Source organism: Acomys russatus, chromosome 4 (genome assembly GCF_903995435.1).
Source record: "Acomys russatus chromosome 4, mAcoRus1.1, whole genome shotgun sequence".
Lineage (NCBI taxonomy): Eukaryota > Metazoa > Chordata > Mammalia > Rodentia > Muridae > Acomys > Acomys russatus.
In genome coordinates, this window is record NC_067140.1 from 48,109,484 (window position 1) to 48,127,438 (window position 17,955).

Genomic DNA, 17,955 nt, shown 5'->3' on the forward strand with positions numbered 1-17,955 from the left:
GACAAAAAGTAACATCCCTCAGGCCTAGGAATATATGCTTGTTCAGAGATAAACTCTAATAGATAAGTCAAGAATTCAAGGAAAGCCATAATGCTAACAATGTGCCTTCAGCACCCAGGTTCTCAATATATTTGACAAAATAATTTTCTCTACTTTTTGTAGACTTAGTTTGATTCTAGCTCTCATACACAGGCAATACTAATTTGTGCTTAGGAATTTTGTGTTTATTTTGGATTTGTGTTATGCAAATATATTATCATTCCGGAATTATGATGGTCAACAAAAAGGCTGTAACTCTGTCTTAGATTTTCACTGAAGAAAATTATTTCTAATTTCATTCAAAAAGCTCAGATGTAAAGAGAGGAAAAATGATAATTTCTACTAATATTTTTAAGCAATGTACTCAATTTGAAATATATATTTTCTTTTAGATGTGCAAAGACTTTGAGCCATCATTCTACATTTTTTAGGAACCTTTCCAGTAGTGGATGTAAATATGTTTTTGTTTTGATCCCAAGACTTTTGTGATGGTGTGTGGTGTTTTTCCACTGGCAACAGACTTGTGAGAGAACGTGTGGTGTTTGTCCACTAGAAGAGATATTGTCTCTTGCGGAGGCACTGTCTTTGCCAATTGATAAATATCCTAGTACATACTCTGGGAGGATATATTATATACCTAACAAGAGACTGCGTTTTTTGGTCTTGTCATCATTTCCTATTGTTTGGCTGTTCATCGTTCCCCTTTAAGATACTCCTAGAAAGAACCATTCCAGTAAATTCTTTGCGATTCCTCCTGCTGCTCCAGGTTCCAGCTGCTGCGGTCTCAGTCACCTTTGTTAAACTGCCAGTTTTCTGTTTAAATGGGTCTACTGGAATCCTGCAGAAGACAGAAGTGAAATAGTTCCAAGGAACTGAGTCTAAAAAGTTCTACTTCTCCTATTCCCATTAGGCTCTTTTCTCTACTATCTGGGTAGGTGTTGTTGGAAAGGAGCTACAAGCATTAAAGAACCCAAAATATGGTAGGTTTGGAAATGTTTAATAACTACACTTCTATGAATGACACAATATAAAAACAGAAGAAACAATTGTATAAAATTTGAGTTGAATATAATGCTAGCTCCTATATTAGAATTTTCTGCATTCTTAACTCTGAACATTTAGTTATTGTTTTATTTCAGAACTTATTATTTAGCCTCAGCCTCTCTAAACTCATGAGAATACATTTACTAAATGGCAGAAGCAAACCAGTCCGTGGTGTCTGAGTTTATTTTTCAGGGACTTTGTACTTCAAAAGAACTACAGATTTTCCTCCTGTTGCCATTTTCCATCCTCTACCTGATGACTGTGGTAGGAAACATCTTTGTTGTGATATTAATCATCATTGACCATCATCTCCACTCTCCCATGTACTTTCTGTTGGCTAATCTCTCATTTATTGACTTCTGCCTTTCCTCAGTAACCACCCCCAAACTGACTACAGACCTCCTAAAAGAGAATAAAACCGTTTCCTTTGAGGGCTGCATGAGCCAGATCCTCTGTGTGCATTTCTTTGGAGGGGGTGAGATGGTGCTTCTTGTAACAATGGCCTATGACCGATATGTGGCCATCTGCAGGCCACGCCACTACAGCAGCATCATGGACAGACAGAAGTGCATCTGCCTTGTTTTGATATCATGGGTCATTGGATTTGTACATGGCATGAGTCAACTGATTCTGATTTTGGAGCTACCTTTCTGTGGACCTAGAATAATAGACAGCTTTTTCTGTGATATTCCATTGGTGATGAAATTAGCCTGCATGAATACAGATACTCTGGGTATTGTGATAAATGCTGACAGTGGTGTTTTAGCAACATCTTGTTTTATTCTCTTGCTGATCTCTTACACTTACATTTTACTAACTATTCAGCTTAAATCTAAAGACAGCACATCAAAGGCACTTTCTACCTGTACTTCCCATATCATAGTGGTTGTGCTGTTCTTTGGACCATGCATTTTCATTTATCTGTGGCCAGTCAACATCACTTGGGTGGACAAGTTTCTAGCTGTGTTTTATACAGTCATCACACCTCTTCTGAATCCAGCTATCTACACATTGAGAAATAAAGACATCAGGAATGCCATAAAGAAGCTGAAAATTCACATTTAAATTTGGGGATAATTTTTAATATCTCATCTGATCAGAAAATCTATCCTGTCTATACCATTTTAGGCACATATTGACTTAAAAAGTAAATTGCACATATGACTCATTTCTGCAAGTTCTTAATTGAATTAACATGTAGTTTACAAAAGTAATTATTATGAAAACATAATCAAAGGTCCAAATGTTATATTTTTACCACTTGGAAATAGTGCTAATGCTGTATCATATTCCTATTTATAGATAAGGATTTAAAGATTATAACAAATATAGATTATGATAAAAATAATAATCACTACAATTTACTGAACTTTACTGGTCATCACCACACTGTGCAATTGGGCTAGATTACTAGTCATATAATTCTCTTTTAATGACTTATTAATATCATTAGTTTAAATATATATCAATATATCCTGATCCTAATTCCAATTTCACTATAGAGGATACTGAATATATTTGTAATGCTTACATCCTTTTAGAAATAAAAATGATTTATAAATCAAATTGAAATACTAGTCCCCTCATATTGACATAATCTTTGTGAATCATTTTTCAAGTTGCAACTATTCAATGAAATTATGATTTTTCTTGTTTGGTCCACAAGTGAAACAGTGGTGCTTATAATATTAGAATAATTTTTCTCCAGTCCACAAATTATTACCTGATGTTCATTTTACTTCAGATGATGAAAGTAGGACAGTGTGGTAGAAAAATATATGTACTTGAAATTACTACATGTATATAATGCATACATGTCATTCATGATATGTACTGATTGATAATCTATGCTATTTGTTGTAAACATTTGCAATAATTTAAAATTTAGAGTATTCCTTTAAAAAGATATGTAAGTCATAATTTCTTGAATCTCCTGTCCTAATATTTCATGAACTATGGTTGCTATCAATCTGTATGTGTTGTCATATAAATTAAAGAGGTTATTTCAACATAAACTAATAAAATATGCAATTATTTGCAACCTTCCAAAAATCATTTTTATGTAAAAAAAAAAAAGCTCATGCCTATTCACACAGCTTGACCATATGGGTAACATATGGTGGAGTTTTAGTATCTTTTCCTAAAAATTATCTCAACTCTGCTTATTTTAGTCACCAACTTTTCTTTTATTAAATTTGTTTTTGGAAATATCTACAATCAGCTGATTGTATCTGATTAATATTCCTGAACTGTTTTTTTTTTCCTTCCACTCCTATTACACACTTCTACAGCCATGCACACATGAGATCCTTTCTATATTTATGGATTTTTATTTTGCTTTGTGACACATTAGGTTACCCAGAGCCTTCAGTGTGTCCATTATTTTTCAACTGCCCCTGGGAAATGTTGAGCTCATCAGTGGTCACCACTGAAGAAACATCTGGACCTGCCCAAGAATCATCAGGAGGTCAAAGTTCAGGAATGAGGTTAGCATTACATAGACCACACTCTAACCTATGATAAACTATTGATAGTTATCTGCGCAGGGCCCACAGTTCATAGCCTTGGCATCATAACTACATTGGCTGTACCATTCTCACTCAATCGCATTTCATAGTAATTCTCGGTATTTTCAAAGATCTTTTATGCATTATTTCTGCCCCGATCCACATCTCCCAAATCACTGTTATTTTATAAGTGAATTGAAGCCTACACACAACATGTTCTCACCTGCACAAAGATCCAATCTAAAAAAGGACATAATGAAGATTTATTGTTTACTATATAGTTAGGCTTTAAAATGAGTTCTTGTTGCCTGTTTGGTTTCTAAGAATATAATTTTAATTACATTTTAGCAATTTGATGAAATTGCTTCTACATAGTTGGTGTTTTGAGAAGATGTACAATGGAGGACAGTGATACAGATCAAAGGTAAACAAGCTTCTTTCCAAATCCTGATGACTCCAGTTCATGCACCAAATCTATAAGTTAGAAGAAAAAAAACCAACTCCCACAAGTTGATTTTAGAGAGAGTTACAGTTAGAAGATTGTCTTGAATCTCAGAACAAACTTTGTACATTTAAACTATTGAGATACTGTAAAAGAAAACAAGAAAATTTGAGGTTGAACTAAATGTATTTGCCTTAGGATATGATTACAACCTGGGGGAGTCAGGTTGTAGAATGTGCTTATTAAATAAGAATGACCTCTATAGGCTCATATATTTAAAGGATTGTTCTGCAGTTAGTTTAACTGCTTGTGAAGGACAAGGAAGTGTTTATTTGTTGTAGAATAGGGGTGGGATTTAAACTTTCAAATGCCCATAGATAGTACTCATAGTTAACTCTATGTCTATCTCCTCTGTGTCTCTCTCTTTTTGTCATCTCTGTTATGTATCTCTCTGTGTCTCTCTCTGTGCTCTGTCTGTCTGTCTATCTCTGTCTGTCTGTCTGTCTCTCTCTCTCTCTCTCTCTCTCTCTCTCTCTCTCTCTCTCTCTCTCTCTCTTTCTCTCTCTCTCTCTCTCTCCTCTTTGCCTCTCTGCCTCATATTTTTGAATTTTATGTGAACTCCAAAACCGATGATCTTAGACTAAAACTCTATGAATTATGACCCTCCCAATTTAATGTTTTCCTTTAAATATTGCTGTGGTAATAATCTGTTGTCATGGCAATAAAAAAATTACTAAGACAGCTAGACTGAAACTTGAAGGATTTATATTTTAGTGTCTCTGGTTTTATGTTAAGGTCTTTAATGCATTTGAACTTGAGTTTTGTTCATGGTGATAAATATGGATCTATTTGCATTTTTCTAAATATAGACATTCAGTTAGGCTAGCACTGTTTGTCAAAGATATTATCCTTTTTCCATTGAATAAATTTGGTTTCTTTGTCAAAAATCAAGTGTCTATAGGTGTGTGAATTTATTTCTGCATCTTCTATTCAATCCATTAATCAACCAGCCTGTTGCTATGCCTGTACCATGCTGTTTTTATTACTGTTGCTCTATAGTACAGCTTGAGATCAGGGATGGCAATTCCTCTGGAGGATCTTTTATTGTACAGGACTGTTTTAGCTTTCTGGGTTTTTTGTTTTGTTTTCCTTTTCCATATGAAGTTGAAAATTGATCTTTAAATGTCTTTAAAATTTGTGTACATATTTTGATAGAGATTGCAATGAGTCTGTAAATTACTTTTGGTAAGATGGCCATTTTTACTATGTTAATTCTCCCAATCCAAGAAAAATTGAGATCTTTCCTTCTTCTGATGTCATCTTCTAATTTTTTTCTTCAGAGATTTGAAGTTTTCTCATACAAGTCTTTCACTTGCTTGGTTAGAGTTACACCTAGATACTCTATATTACTTGTGGCTATCATTAAGGGTGTAGTTTCCCTAATTTATTTCTCAGCAAGATTGTCATTTGTATACAGGAGGTCTACTGACTTTTTTGAGTTAATTTTATATGCAGCCACATTGCTGAAGGTGTTTATCTTGCTTTATAAGTTCTTTGTTGGAATTTAGGAGCTTTCTTATATACACTATCATACCATATGCAAATAAGGTTGATTTGACTTCATCCTTTCCCATTTGTATCCCCTTGGTCTCCTTTTGTTGTCTTACTGCTCTATCTAGAACTTCAAGAACTAGGTTGATGAGATATGAAGAGAGTGGGCAGCCTTGTAACAGTGGAATCACCTTGAGCTTTTTTCCAGTTAACTTGACACTGGCTATTGGCTTGCTGTACATAGCCTTTATTATGTTTAATTGTGTGCCTCATATCTCTGATCTCTCCAAAACTTTAAACATGAGTGCATCTTGGATTTTGTTGAATGGTTTTTCAGCATCTAAGGAGATGAGCATGTGGCTTTTTGTTTACAGTTTGTTTATACGATGGATTAAATTGATGGGTTTCTGTTTATTGAACAATCCTTGCATGCCTGGAATGAAGCCTACCTGGTCATGGTGAATGATATCTTTGTGTACTCTTGGATATGATTGATTTGCAAGTATTTTATTGAGTATTTTTGCATCAATGTCCATAAGAGAAGTTGGTCTGAAATTCTCTTTCTTTGTTGGGTCTTTGTGGGGTTTAGTAATATCAATGTGACTGTGGCCTCATAGAATGAGTTTGGGAATGCAGTATGCATTTCTGTATTGTGGAAAACTTGAAGAGTATTGGTATTAGCTCTTCTTTGAAGATCTGGTAGAATTCTGCACTGAATCCTTCTGGCCCTGGTCTTCCTTTGGTTGGGAGACTTTTAATGACTGCTACTGTTTCTGTAGGAGATATAGGACTATTAATTTGTTTATCTGATCTTGATTAAACTTTGACAAGTGGAATCAATCAAGAAAATTGTCCATTTCCTTTAGATTTTCAAATTTTGTGGAATATAGCCTTTGAAATAGGACCTAATGATTCTTTGTATTTCTTCAGTGTCTGTTTTATGCCTCCCTTTTCATTTCTGATTTTGTTCATTTGGATAGTGTCTCTCTGCCTTTTCTTTAGTTTGGCTAATGGTTTGTCAATCATGTTGATTTTCTCAAAGAATGATCTCTTGGTTTTGTTGATTCTTTGAATTGTTCTCTTTGTTTCTACTTTATTGATTTCAGCCCTGAGTTTGATTATTTCCAACCATCTACTACTCTTGGGTGTTTCTGCTTCTCTTTTTTTCTAGGGCATCCAGATGCCTTGTTAAGTTGCCTATATGAGATGTTTCCAATCTCTTCATGAAGGCACTTAGTGCTTTGAATTTTCCTCTTAACACTGATTTCAATGTGTGCCATAAACTTGGGTATGTTGTACCTTTGTTTTCATTAAATTTTAGATAGTCTAATTTCTTTCTTTATTTCTTCCCTGACTCAGTTGTCATTGAATAGAAAGTTGTTTAGTTTTCATGTGTGTATAGGCTTTCTGTTATTTCTATTATTGTAGTACAGCTTTAGCCCACAGTGATCTGATAAGATACAAGATATTCTTTCAATCTTCTTGTATTTGTTGAGGCTTGCTTTGTGACCTACTATATGATCAATTTTTGAAAAAGTTCCATGAGGTGCTGAGAAGAAGGTATAATCTTTTTTGTTTGGGTGAAAACTTCTATATATATATATATATATATATATATATATGTGTGTGTGTGTGTGTGTGTGTGTGTGTGTGTGTGTGTGTGTGTGTACATATATATATATATATATATATATATATATATATATATATATATATATATATATATATATATATCTTAGTGGTTAGTGTCATTGTTTCTAGGTTTAGTTTCTGTTTTGTTGACCTATTCTTTGATGAAAGTGTGGTGTCAAAGTCTTCTACTGTTAATGTGTTGGGTTAATGTGTGCTTTAAGATTTGTTAATATTTCTTTTACACATGTGGGTACCCTTGTATTTGGGTATAGATATTCAGAATTTTGATGTCATCATGTTTGAATTTTCCTTTCATGACTATAAAATGTCTTTCTTCATCTATTTTGATTAATTTTGGTTGAAAGTCTATTTTCTTAGATATTAAAATGGATACACCAGCTTGCTTCCTGTGTCTGTTTAATTGGAATACCATTTAAAGCCTTTTACCCTGAGGTAATATCTATCATTGTAGCTGAAATGTGTTTTTTGAATGCAGAAGACTGTTGAGTCTTATTTATGTGTCAATTGAGTTAGTCTGTGTCTTTCTATGGGAAATTGAGACCATTGGTGTTGAGAGATATTTATGACCAGTGACTATTAAGTCACTGTTGTTTGCAAGAGACTGTTTGAGTAGTTATGTTTTGCAACAGTGACGTTATATATTTCATGTGTTATTTTGGTTGTAGTTTGTCATTTTGGGTTGGAGTTTTCCTTCTAGTAAATTCTGTAGGGCTAGATTTATGCTTAGGTACTGTTAGAATTTGTTTTTTGTCATGGAATATCTGGTTTTCTCCATCAATAGTTATTGAACCTTTCACTAAGCATAGGAGTCTAGACTGGTAGCTGTGGTCCCTTAGGATTTCCAGGACCTCTCTCCACACCCGTCTGGCTCTTATGGTCTCTGCTGAGAAGTTGGGTGTAGTTCTGATAGGTTTGCCATTATATGTTACTTGGCCTTTTTCTCTTACTACTTTTAATATTCTTTCTTTCTTCTGCATATTTTGTGTTTTGATTATTATGTGGCTGGAGGATTTTCTTTTCTGTTCTATTCTATTTTGGTGTTCTGTAGGCCTCTTGTATGTTTATATGCATCTCCTTCTTTAAATTGGGAAATTTTCTTCTATGATTTTGTTGACTATATTTCAGGGCCTTGGAGCCAGGCATCTTTATCTTTCCTCGATTTCTATTATTCCTAGGGTTTGTCTTTTCATGGTGTCTTTGATTTCTTGGATGTTTTGTGTCAGGATTTTTTCAGACTTAACATTTTCTTTAATGGTTGCATCAAATTCTTCTATCATGTCATCTACACCCAAGATTCTTTCCTCCATTTCTTCAATTTTGTTAGCAAAGCATACCTCTGCATTTCCTAGTTTTTTTTTTTTTTTTAATTCTCTCATTCCCTGCTTTTCCCTGTCTGTACCTTTATCATTGTTTCCATTTTCGTCTTCAATTTTTGAACTGTTTTATTGATTTCCTTCCTTTAATTGTTTGTATTTTCCTAATATTCTTCCAGAGATATCTTCATTTTTTCTCTATAGGTTTCTGTCATGGCCTCTCTAATGTCCTCAATCTGTTTTGCTTCATCTTCATGTATTTGCTTATGGATTTTATTTGTTTCTTCCATTATCATCTTCCTTACTGAGGATTTCAGGTAATTTTCTTATGCTTCAGTTGTGTTTGATTGCCTGGGTTGAATTCTTTGGGATAACATGGTTCTGGAGATTCTAGAAAGTTTTAGATTTTGTTGTTTGTGGTTTTTACACTGGCCTTTTGTCATCTTGCTGTCTCTGACCCTGATAGGTAGTTTCTGGCATCCTTCACTGGTTGCTGAGAGCAGTTCATTGGTGAGTGTCTATAGGTCAAGAACCTTCACCTGTACAGACAGGTATCCAACAGGTAACCTGGTTTCTGTTAGGGGACTTTGCTCCACACCCTGGGCTCCCCACTGGGTCAGCAAAGGCCAGTGCTTGTGCACTGTAGCCCAAGGTTCAATTCAAGATAGTGTAGGTACAGCCAGTTATCTGGCCTTTGGCTGGACTTTGGATATACTGTCCATGTAGATGACAGTCCCTGGGGCTTCTATGGACTGGCAGTGTGGTCTGAGGTCAGATCCACCCATTTTCCAAGGTTCTTCCCAGGCCACCACCTCCAGACTCTAGTGCTTCACTGTCCACAGTTCAGTCTCAGATACTAAGTCTGTGATATAGATCAGGCCTGCAGCTTGCAGCCAGGTATGGGTCTAGATTCTGAGGACTGGGCACCCATCCTCAATAGGCCAATTGTATGGCCCAAGGCCAACCCATCTAAGCTCTGCACTGTGTGGACCCCTCTCACATAGGGCTTTCCAGGTCTGTAGCTCCCAGCCAAGTCCCTAGTTTCAGTCCTGCAGAGCCGATATCACGCGTGTGCACTGCCATCTTGGATCTGAAAGTTTGGGTTTCAGGTTTGGCATTTTCATAGTTTCCCAGTTTTTTGGATGTTCTGAGTTAGGAGCTTTTTAGCCTTAACATGTCTTTGAATGTTGTATCGATTTCTTCAGTAATATCTTCTATCCCAGAGATGATTTCTTCTATTTCTTAAATTCTATTGTTAGGGCTTTTGTCTGTAGATTCTGTCCTTTTCTCTATGTTTTCTATTTCTGATACTGTCACAAATTGTGTCTTCTTTATTTATTCTATCCCCATTTTTAGGTCTTGAATTCTTTTTTTCATTTTCTTCTACTTACTTGTAATTTCCTATCTTTCACTAAGTTCTCTAAGAGATTTGTTTAATTCGTTCATCTATTTTTTTTCATATTCCTGTCTAATTTGAGGCATTTATTTTCCTCTTTTAAGGCCTTTATCATTTTTATATCCCCAGATACACCTTTAAAGTCTTAACTCCATGGTTGGCCAAACATAAGATGAACAAGGACTACGATAATAGAGGCAAAAGTATATGGGGAAAAGCCTATGAATGAACACACACACACACACAGACACACACACACAGACACACACACTAAAAACATATAAAACAATATAGAAACTGGGTAAAACTGAGAGTGAGAGAAGTGCATTCCCCAGAAAAGAGAACACTTATTGGTTGTCCAGTGCCAGAAAGATAGCAATGAAAACATACATACAAGTAGCATTGTGTCAACTGAGAAGACTATATTTGCAACTATAACTATATATAGAAATATATAAATATGAATGCAATATTAACTAATGTAAAAGAAGCCATAGAATTGAAAGAGAGCATGGAGGATTATATGTGAGAGTTAAGAGGCTATTACAAAAGATATAACTGAGTGTAATTTATACATATTCTTTGAAGAAACAACTATAATAACAGATTTATTACATAATATATTAGGAATGTATTTGGGTGTGTAATTGGTTTGTTTGAAAAAGTACCTTTCATATATAATAGTGTTTTCTAGAATACTGCATGCGGTATTGATATAAACTAGTTAAAAATGCTTTACATAGATATATATGTGTGTATGTATATACACACATATATATGTATGTTTCTGTGTGTGTGTTTGTGTGTATAATGCAATGAAATTATGTGGTGAAGAGTTGAAAGGGGATTTTTAAATGCTTTTTGAATACACAGCATCTATATAAACTACTAATATGTAATTTTACCATGTGCGTCTATCAACATATAACAGTGTTAACCTTAAGTACATATAATAATTTTAAAATAAAGACAAATTGTACAATCTAAAATAAGATTGCTGATTTGCCTGATTGCCTGAATTGTCTGATCCATAGGTGTGGTGGGGCTTGTACATAACTATCAAAAAAGAGCGATAAAAAATGACTCTGTAGATATACCCTGGTGGAAATATAATTGTGTAAATGGATATGTGAACTGTTAAGGTACAGAAAGAAAGTTTTCTCTCGTTTGTAAATAAATATTACATTTATTCATATGGGCATGTGTTAAGAATATAGGCATGTCCGTTTATTTGTACACACACAGACAACAATACACGCCAGGAAATTAGAAGACAATTGAATGAGTTGGATCTAGATCTCCACCCTGTGGATCCCAGAAAATAACTCAGGCCATCAAGTTTGGCACCACTGACTTTATCTTCCATGACATCTCAGAGTTCCATGTGAGTCTTCTTTTAGCTTATAAGTTGTCATAACTTATACAAAATATTAACTCAGAGATACAAAATATTCAAAAATATTCAAAAACAAATATATTTCTTTACTGAGCTCTTGTATTTAATATAATAGATATTGGAGACTAGCGATCCCCAAGGACTCTCAAGTAAACAACTTTCCAACTAAATTGTCCTACTTAATGTGCGGAGTGGGAAACCTTCCAGGGAGACAAGACTGTTGTCAGTGTATATAAGCCAACTCAGGGTGAAACACTCTCAGCAAAGCTGTCGTGGCAGAAACCACAATGTCAGATTCAAGGGAGAATTAGAGGAAGCATCATCCAAAAGGGATGATCTCTTTACAAGGTAATTCCTGCAGTGTGAGTACATCACACACTAATTGTTGTACTTTCATTTTACTTCACAATACTCATTTAAGGTTTGTTTGTTTGTTTTAGTAGCACATCTTTTTACCTTCTTGATGATTTTACACTGAGTCTTGCATTTTTACTTTTTAATTGTTTTGTTTAACAAAAAAAATATTATCTTCCGATTAATCCTTGAGACTTTGGACACTTAAATCAGTTTTTTTATGCTCACATCAATGTTCTCTTACTGTAAGCTTAAAAGTTCCAAGTCACTCAGTTTGGAAAATTTCATAATCACAGGATACAAGACTTACTCTAATGTTATCTGATTGTCTTTTCATTATTGGGCACTCTATTTTCTCAAGCTATAGATGAAACAGTTGAGAAGTAGTTACTAGAGACTGTAGGGAAATGACAGTGATGCAGATTATAATAATCATAATTTCTGAGAATTCACCAATTCACCAGTTAAGTATGCTCAATTTTGACCATAAGGAAATTAACTTTTATGTAAACCTAACCACTTTTGCTACTGAAATTGGCCATTTATATTCATTGGTAATTCTCAAAATTGAGATTCCTACAACTTATCTTATACTCTGGAAGTGATAAATAGGATTTGAAATAAAAATTTTCTCATTTTTCACTACATTTTAAATACTATATACAGCTGATTGTCACAGGAAATCAATAATCATTATTATTACCCATGATTAATGTTTTAAATACTTAGCACAGAAATTGCAAGATATCCTACAATTTGTTGACATTTTCATCTTCCAATTTCAAATCTAAAAGCAGTATGAAAAACTACACAAATCAAGATGAGAAAAGATTTATATGTCAATTTATAAAGGGAGAAGCTCAAGGGAGGAGAAATAAAAAAGAGAAGAAATGAGGAAATGTAGATGCAGAGAAACTAGACTTTATGAACTAGACTTATATGAAATCTTACCATTTAGAATTGAAAGGTAGTAAGACATGGCAATAATAAGTATTCCTCAGACCTACACATAAATGACTGAGAAATGAGGCCGAATTCCAGAAAGACATAGTCTTAACAATGTTTCTTTAATACTCTTTAACGCCTAGGTTCTCAATTTATTTGATGAATCATTTTGTATAATAGTCTCTTAGACCCCATTCAATTCTTTTCATTCTGAAGCAGTCAAAAATGGATTAATGTGGGGAAATTTTGTATTATGTTTAAAATATGTAAATACATTGTCATTCTGTGATTCTGACAGTCAAATAGAAAGACTAGAAATAGTATTCATATGGACATTGAAGAAAGATATTTCTTTTTTTTTTTTTTCACTTACTTCTTTTTTTTTTATTTTATTAATTTATTCTTGTTACATCTCAATGTTTATCCCATCCCTTGTATCCTCCCATTCCTCCCCCCCTTTTCCCATTATTCCCCTCCCCTATGAAGAAAGATATTTCTGATTCAATACTGAAAAAGTCAATTAAAATTGGAAAAATATAAAAAAAATATTTGCTCCTGATATTTTTAAATGTTATACTATTTATGTACCTATACATATTGTCTTTCAGATGTGTAAGGATTTTCCTACATTTAGGAAATATCCATGACTGGAAAGAATATACAAACATAGGAAACTTATTTTAATTATGCGTGGATACAATGATAGTATATAATTTATACTTTTTTGTCTGCTTACGTGACTCTGAACATTAATTTATTGTTTCTATTCCAAGAAATACTAGTTCAGCTCTGTCTTTCAACCCACTAGAACACAGTGTACTAAATGGCAGAAGCAAACGAGTCCGTGGTGTCTGAGTTTATTTTTCAGGGACTGTGTGCTTCAAAAGAACTAGAGATTTTCCTCCTGCTGACATTTTCCATCCTCTACCTGATGACTGTGGTAGGAAACATCTTTGTTGTGATATTAATAATCACTGATCATCGTCTCCACTTTCCCATGTACTTTCTGTTGATTAATCTCTCATTTATTGACTTCTGCCTTTCCTCAGTAACCACCCCCAAACTGATCATAGACCTCCTAAAAGAGAATAAAACCATTTCCTTTGGGGGCTGCATGAGCCAGATCCTCTGTGTGCACTTCTTTGCAGGGGGTGAGATGGTGCTTCTTGTAACAATGGCCTATGACCGATATGTGGCCATCTGCAGGCCACTCCACTACAGCAGCATTATGGACAGACAGAAGTGCATCTGCCTTGTTTTGATATCATGGGTCATTGGATTTATACATGGCATGAGTCAACTGATTCTGATTTTGGAGCTACCTTTCTGTGGACCTAGAGTAATAGACAGCTTTTTCTGTGATATTCCATTGGTGATGAAATTAGCCTGCATGAATACAGATACTCTGGGAATTGTGATAAATGCTGACAGTGGTGTTTTAGCAACAACTTGTTTTATTCTCTTGTTGGTTTCTTATACTTACATTCTATTAACTGTTCAACTTCACTCTAAAGGTGGCTCATCAAAGGCACTCTCTACATGTACATCTCATATCATAGTGGTTGTTCTATTCTTTGGGCCAGTCATTTTCATCTATCTGTGGCCAGTCAGCATCACTTGGGTGGACAAGTTTCTTGCTGTATTTTACTCAGTAATCACACCTCTCCTGAATCCAGCCATCTATACACTAAGAAATAAAGATATTAAGAATGCCATAAGGAAGGTCATGAACCACATGTAAATTCTGGATTAGACTACTCTTATAATCAGAAGTTTTATTGTGCATACATTATTTTATCCACATTCTTAGTGGAAATTGAATTGTACCATGACTCATTTCTGTAGTTTATGAGTTGAAACTAGTATTTGGTTATGAAAACAACCATCAGAAAAATATATTAAATTTATAATACTTATAGATTTACCAATTAGAATGAGCAATAACTCTGCATAATATACCTGTTTGTATTGGCGATAAGAAGATGATAATATTGTGGCAAAAATAATGGTCATATGTTACTACACATTACTTGTCTCCTAATATTGTGAAAATCATGTTAATTTGATTGTTTTTTTAATCCTCTTTAAGTTACCATCTTTTAAAATGTGGCATTATATTTCAAACCTAATTTTTTTTTTTGCTCCAGAAGTTATTGAAGATATCTGTAATGTCTGCATCCCACTTATAAATAAAAGTTTGAAACAAATCAATCATAAGTCTAGTTGTTTCATATTGACATAATCTGTCAGTTTTCAAGTCCTAATTGTTCATATGAATTCAGAATTTTCTTTCATTTTATTCTCTAATGTTGGAGGTAGGTCTGATGTATTTTGATGCTAATTACTGCTTTCAGTCTCTTTGCCCACCTGGACCTTGCCTAAGAGCCTAACCTGTTTGACCAAAAAAGGCCATCACACCTGGCCAGGGCAAATGGGATAGGCATGGCTAAAGTTCCAGGTCTTGGGGAAACAGAGAGAATCTTGGGAGAAAGGGAGACCAGAGGAGAGGAAGAAAGAGGCTGTGTCATTTGTTAATTGGCAGAGAATCATGTGGCCTGTTTGGGTGGAGGATTTGGCCCAGATGAAGATCATTTGCAAGTGTTTGGGAGCTTGATAGAAATTACTAGAAGCAGATGGCTTCTATGGGAAGTACTTTAGGGGATTAATATCTGTCCTGCCCCAGGCTAACTAAGGCTATTTAAAAATATATCAGGTGTCTGTGTCTTGATTGAGTGCTAGCAGGTTAGAAAACACTGCTGTAATGATAATTATAGACCTAATAATAAATATTTTTAGGTCCTGCTGGTAAAACCATTGCAACACTTTATCCTAAAGGACAGTGAGTTATAATATTTAAATATACTTTCCTCCATTCACAAATTATTTGCATGGTTATAATTTTTGTAATATAAAATTAAATAACATAACTGCCAAGTCCAGTTATGTAAACATATGGTCTTCATAATATGATATATATTGTAATATTGCATATTATGTACCATTTGATATAGTGTGCCACTTGGTGGACAAAACTGTATGTATACATGTTTAAAATAGTTTTAGATCTAGTTTATTCCTAAATAGACATGAAAATCATAACTTCTTGAATATCATTCCCTAATATTTCATGAGATAATGGTTAAAATCAATGTGTATATACATTTTAATAATTTAGAGAGATTTTTATAACATAAATTACCTAACAAAGGACATAAACACCTGTTTTCCCAAAATCATATGATTATAGGTAAGCATGACTCATGTCTGTCCACAGACCCTGACATGTACATATGTATGTGTAGGTGGTGATATCATTTTCAGAAGAAATAATCTCCAGTATGCTTATTGATCTGACTCTCAACAATTTTAAGTGACTGTATTTCTACTAAATATGTTCTTTGTCAATATCCACAACAAACTTACTGCAACCTATACTGTCCCTGATCTCTGCTTTTCCTCCCACCCCTCTTATTACCTTTCCAGTCACACACCCACACAAGTCCCTTCTACATTATGTATTTTGTTTCACTTTGTGACTCATAGCGGTGACTATAGTCATCAGTGCATCCATTGTTTGCAGTAATCCCTGGGGGCCTTATGGCCTCGTTGGTGGGTCTTAACTAAAGAAAATATCTGGCACTGTCCCAGAATTATCAGTAGGTAACAGTTCCACAGGGTGTTCAAATACATAGGAAATGTGTAATCTGTGATTGAGAGATGACTGCTTTTTGTGCAGGGCCCATGAAAATCAGCCTTGGCATCACGACTTCATTAGCTGTGCCATGGCCACAAGAATGCAATTCACAGCTCTTGAACTATTTCTTCCCCATTTCTCATTCATTCCCAGCATTATTTTAAAAGTGATTTTAAACCTATAGACAGCTTGCCCTTACCTGCAGCAAGTGTAGGATAACAACAGAACACCTTAAGGATGCCTTGTTAAACTATATAATTAAACTCTAAAATGATCTCTTATTGCCTGCGTAGTTTCAAAGAGTATAATTTTTATTTAAATGTTAACAATTTGGTGACATTACTTCTATGTAATGTATGCTTCAAGATGAAACAAAATGGAGGCTAGACAGATGACTTAGAAAGTAAAGGAGCTTCTTGCCAAATCAGAGGACATAAGTTCAATACACAAACCCACATGTTAGGAGGGTAGCAACTCACATAAGTTTTGATCTAATATTCATAAGTATTCCCATAAATGCACACACAGAAAATTTAAATAAATAAGTGTTTGTATAAATGTATGTTAGAAAAGTAATAATTACAATGAAATGTTTTAAATTTTAGTTTAATAAAATAAAAGCAATAAGAAGTAAAAAAAAAAAAAAGGCCGTTCTTCTGCACGGGGGGCAGCCATGGCGCCCAGCCGGAATGGCATGATCCTGAAGCCCCACTTCCACAAGGACTGGCAGCGGCGCGTGGACACTTGGTTCAACCAGCCGGCGCGCAAGATCCGCAGGCGCAAGGCCCGGCAGGCGAAGGCGCGCCGCATCGCCCCCTGCCCCGCGTCCGGCCCCATCAGGCCCATCGTGCGGTGCCCCAACGTCCGCTACCACACCAAGGTCCGGGCTGGCAGGGGCTTCAGCCTGGAGGAACTGCGGGTGGCTGGCATCCGTAAGAAAATGGCGCGCACCATCGGCATCTCTGTGGACCCGAGGCGGCGGAACAAGTCCACCGAGTCACTGCAGGCCAATGTGCAGCGCCTGAAGGAGTACTGGTCCAAGCTCATATTGTTCCCCAGGAAGCCTTCTGCTCCGAAGAAGGGAGATAGTTCTGCTGAAGAACTTAAACTGGCCACCCAGCTAACAGGACCTGTGATGCCCATCCGGAATGTCTACAAAAAGGAGAAAGCCAGAGCCATCATAGAAGAGGAGAAGAGCTTCAAGGCTTTCGGCAGTCTTCGCATGGCTCGCGCCAACGCCCGGCTCTTTGGCATCCGAGCAAAAAGGGCTAAGGAAGCTGCAGAGCAAGATGTTGAGAAGAAAAAGTAATCTGCTGTTGTAATGCTGCAATAAATTTTCCATAAAGGAAAAAAAAAGAAGTAAAAAAATAACATGGAAGATAGCCACAACTGTGCTTTGATAGATATTGTGTTGTGTGTGTTTTGTGTGTGTGTGTCTGTGTGTGTGTGTAAAATATAAAAGAATGTCAATGAACAAAATACACAAACAAAAAGTAAAAAAAGAAAAGAGATGTAAAATATGAAGATTTTATTTACTCTGACATTCAAAGAGCCAACAACAATGAAGCTGATATTCCAAAGAATCAATTAATTAATAAAATAGTACTTAGATTAAGAGAGA

The 17,955-nt window shown here is 35.1% G+C and overlaps 3 protein-coding genes across 3 annotated transcripts; all 3 read left to right on the top strand.

Annotated features, from left to right (window-relative positions):
* The first annotated feature begins 1,230 nt into the window (after nt 1-1,230).
* Nucleotides 1,231-2,148, top strand: LOC127188582 (olfactory receptor 4K3-like). Its single transcript, XM_051145012.1, has one exon. The coding sequence runs from the start codon at nt 1,231-1,233 to the stop codon at nt 2,146-2,148; it is 918 nt and encodes a 305-aa protein (XP_051000969.1).
* Nucleotides 2,149-13,463: 11,315 nt separating this feature from the next.
* On the top strand, nt 13,464-14,381 carry LOC127188583 (olfactory receptor 4K3-like). Its single transcript, XM_051145013.1, has one exon. It carries the CDS (start codon nt 13,464-13,466, stop codon nt 14,379-14,381), a length of 918 nt encoding a protein of 305 aa, XP_051000970.1.
* Nucleotides 14,382-16,986: 2,605 nt separating this feature from the next.
* LOC127188585 (60S ribosomal protein L13-like) lies at nt 16,987-17,643 on the top strand. The gene has a single exon (XM_051145014.1). It carries the CDS (start codon nt 17,008-17,010, stop codon nt 17,641-17,643), a length of 636 nt encoding a protein of 211 aa, XP_051000971.1. The 5' UTR covers nt 16,987-17,007.
* Nucleotides 17,644-17,955: the final 312 nt, after the last annotated feature.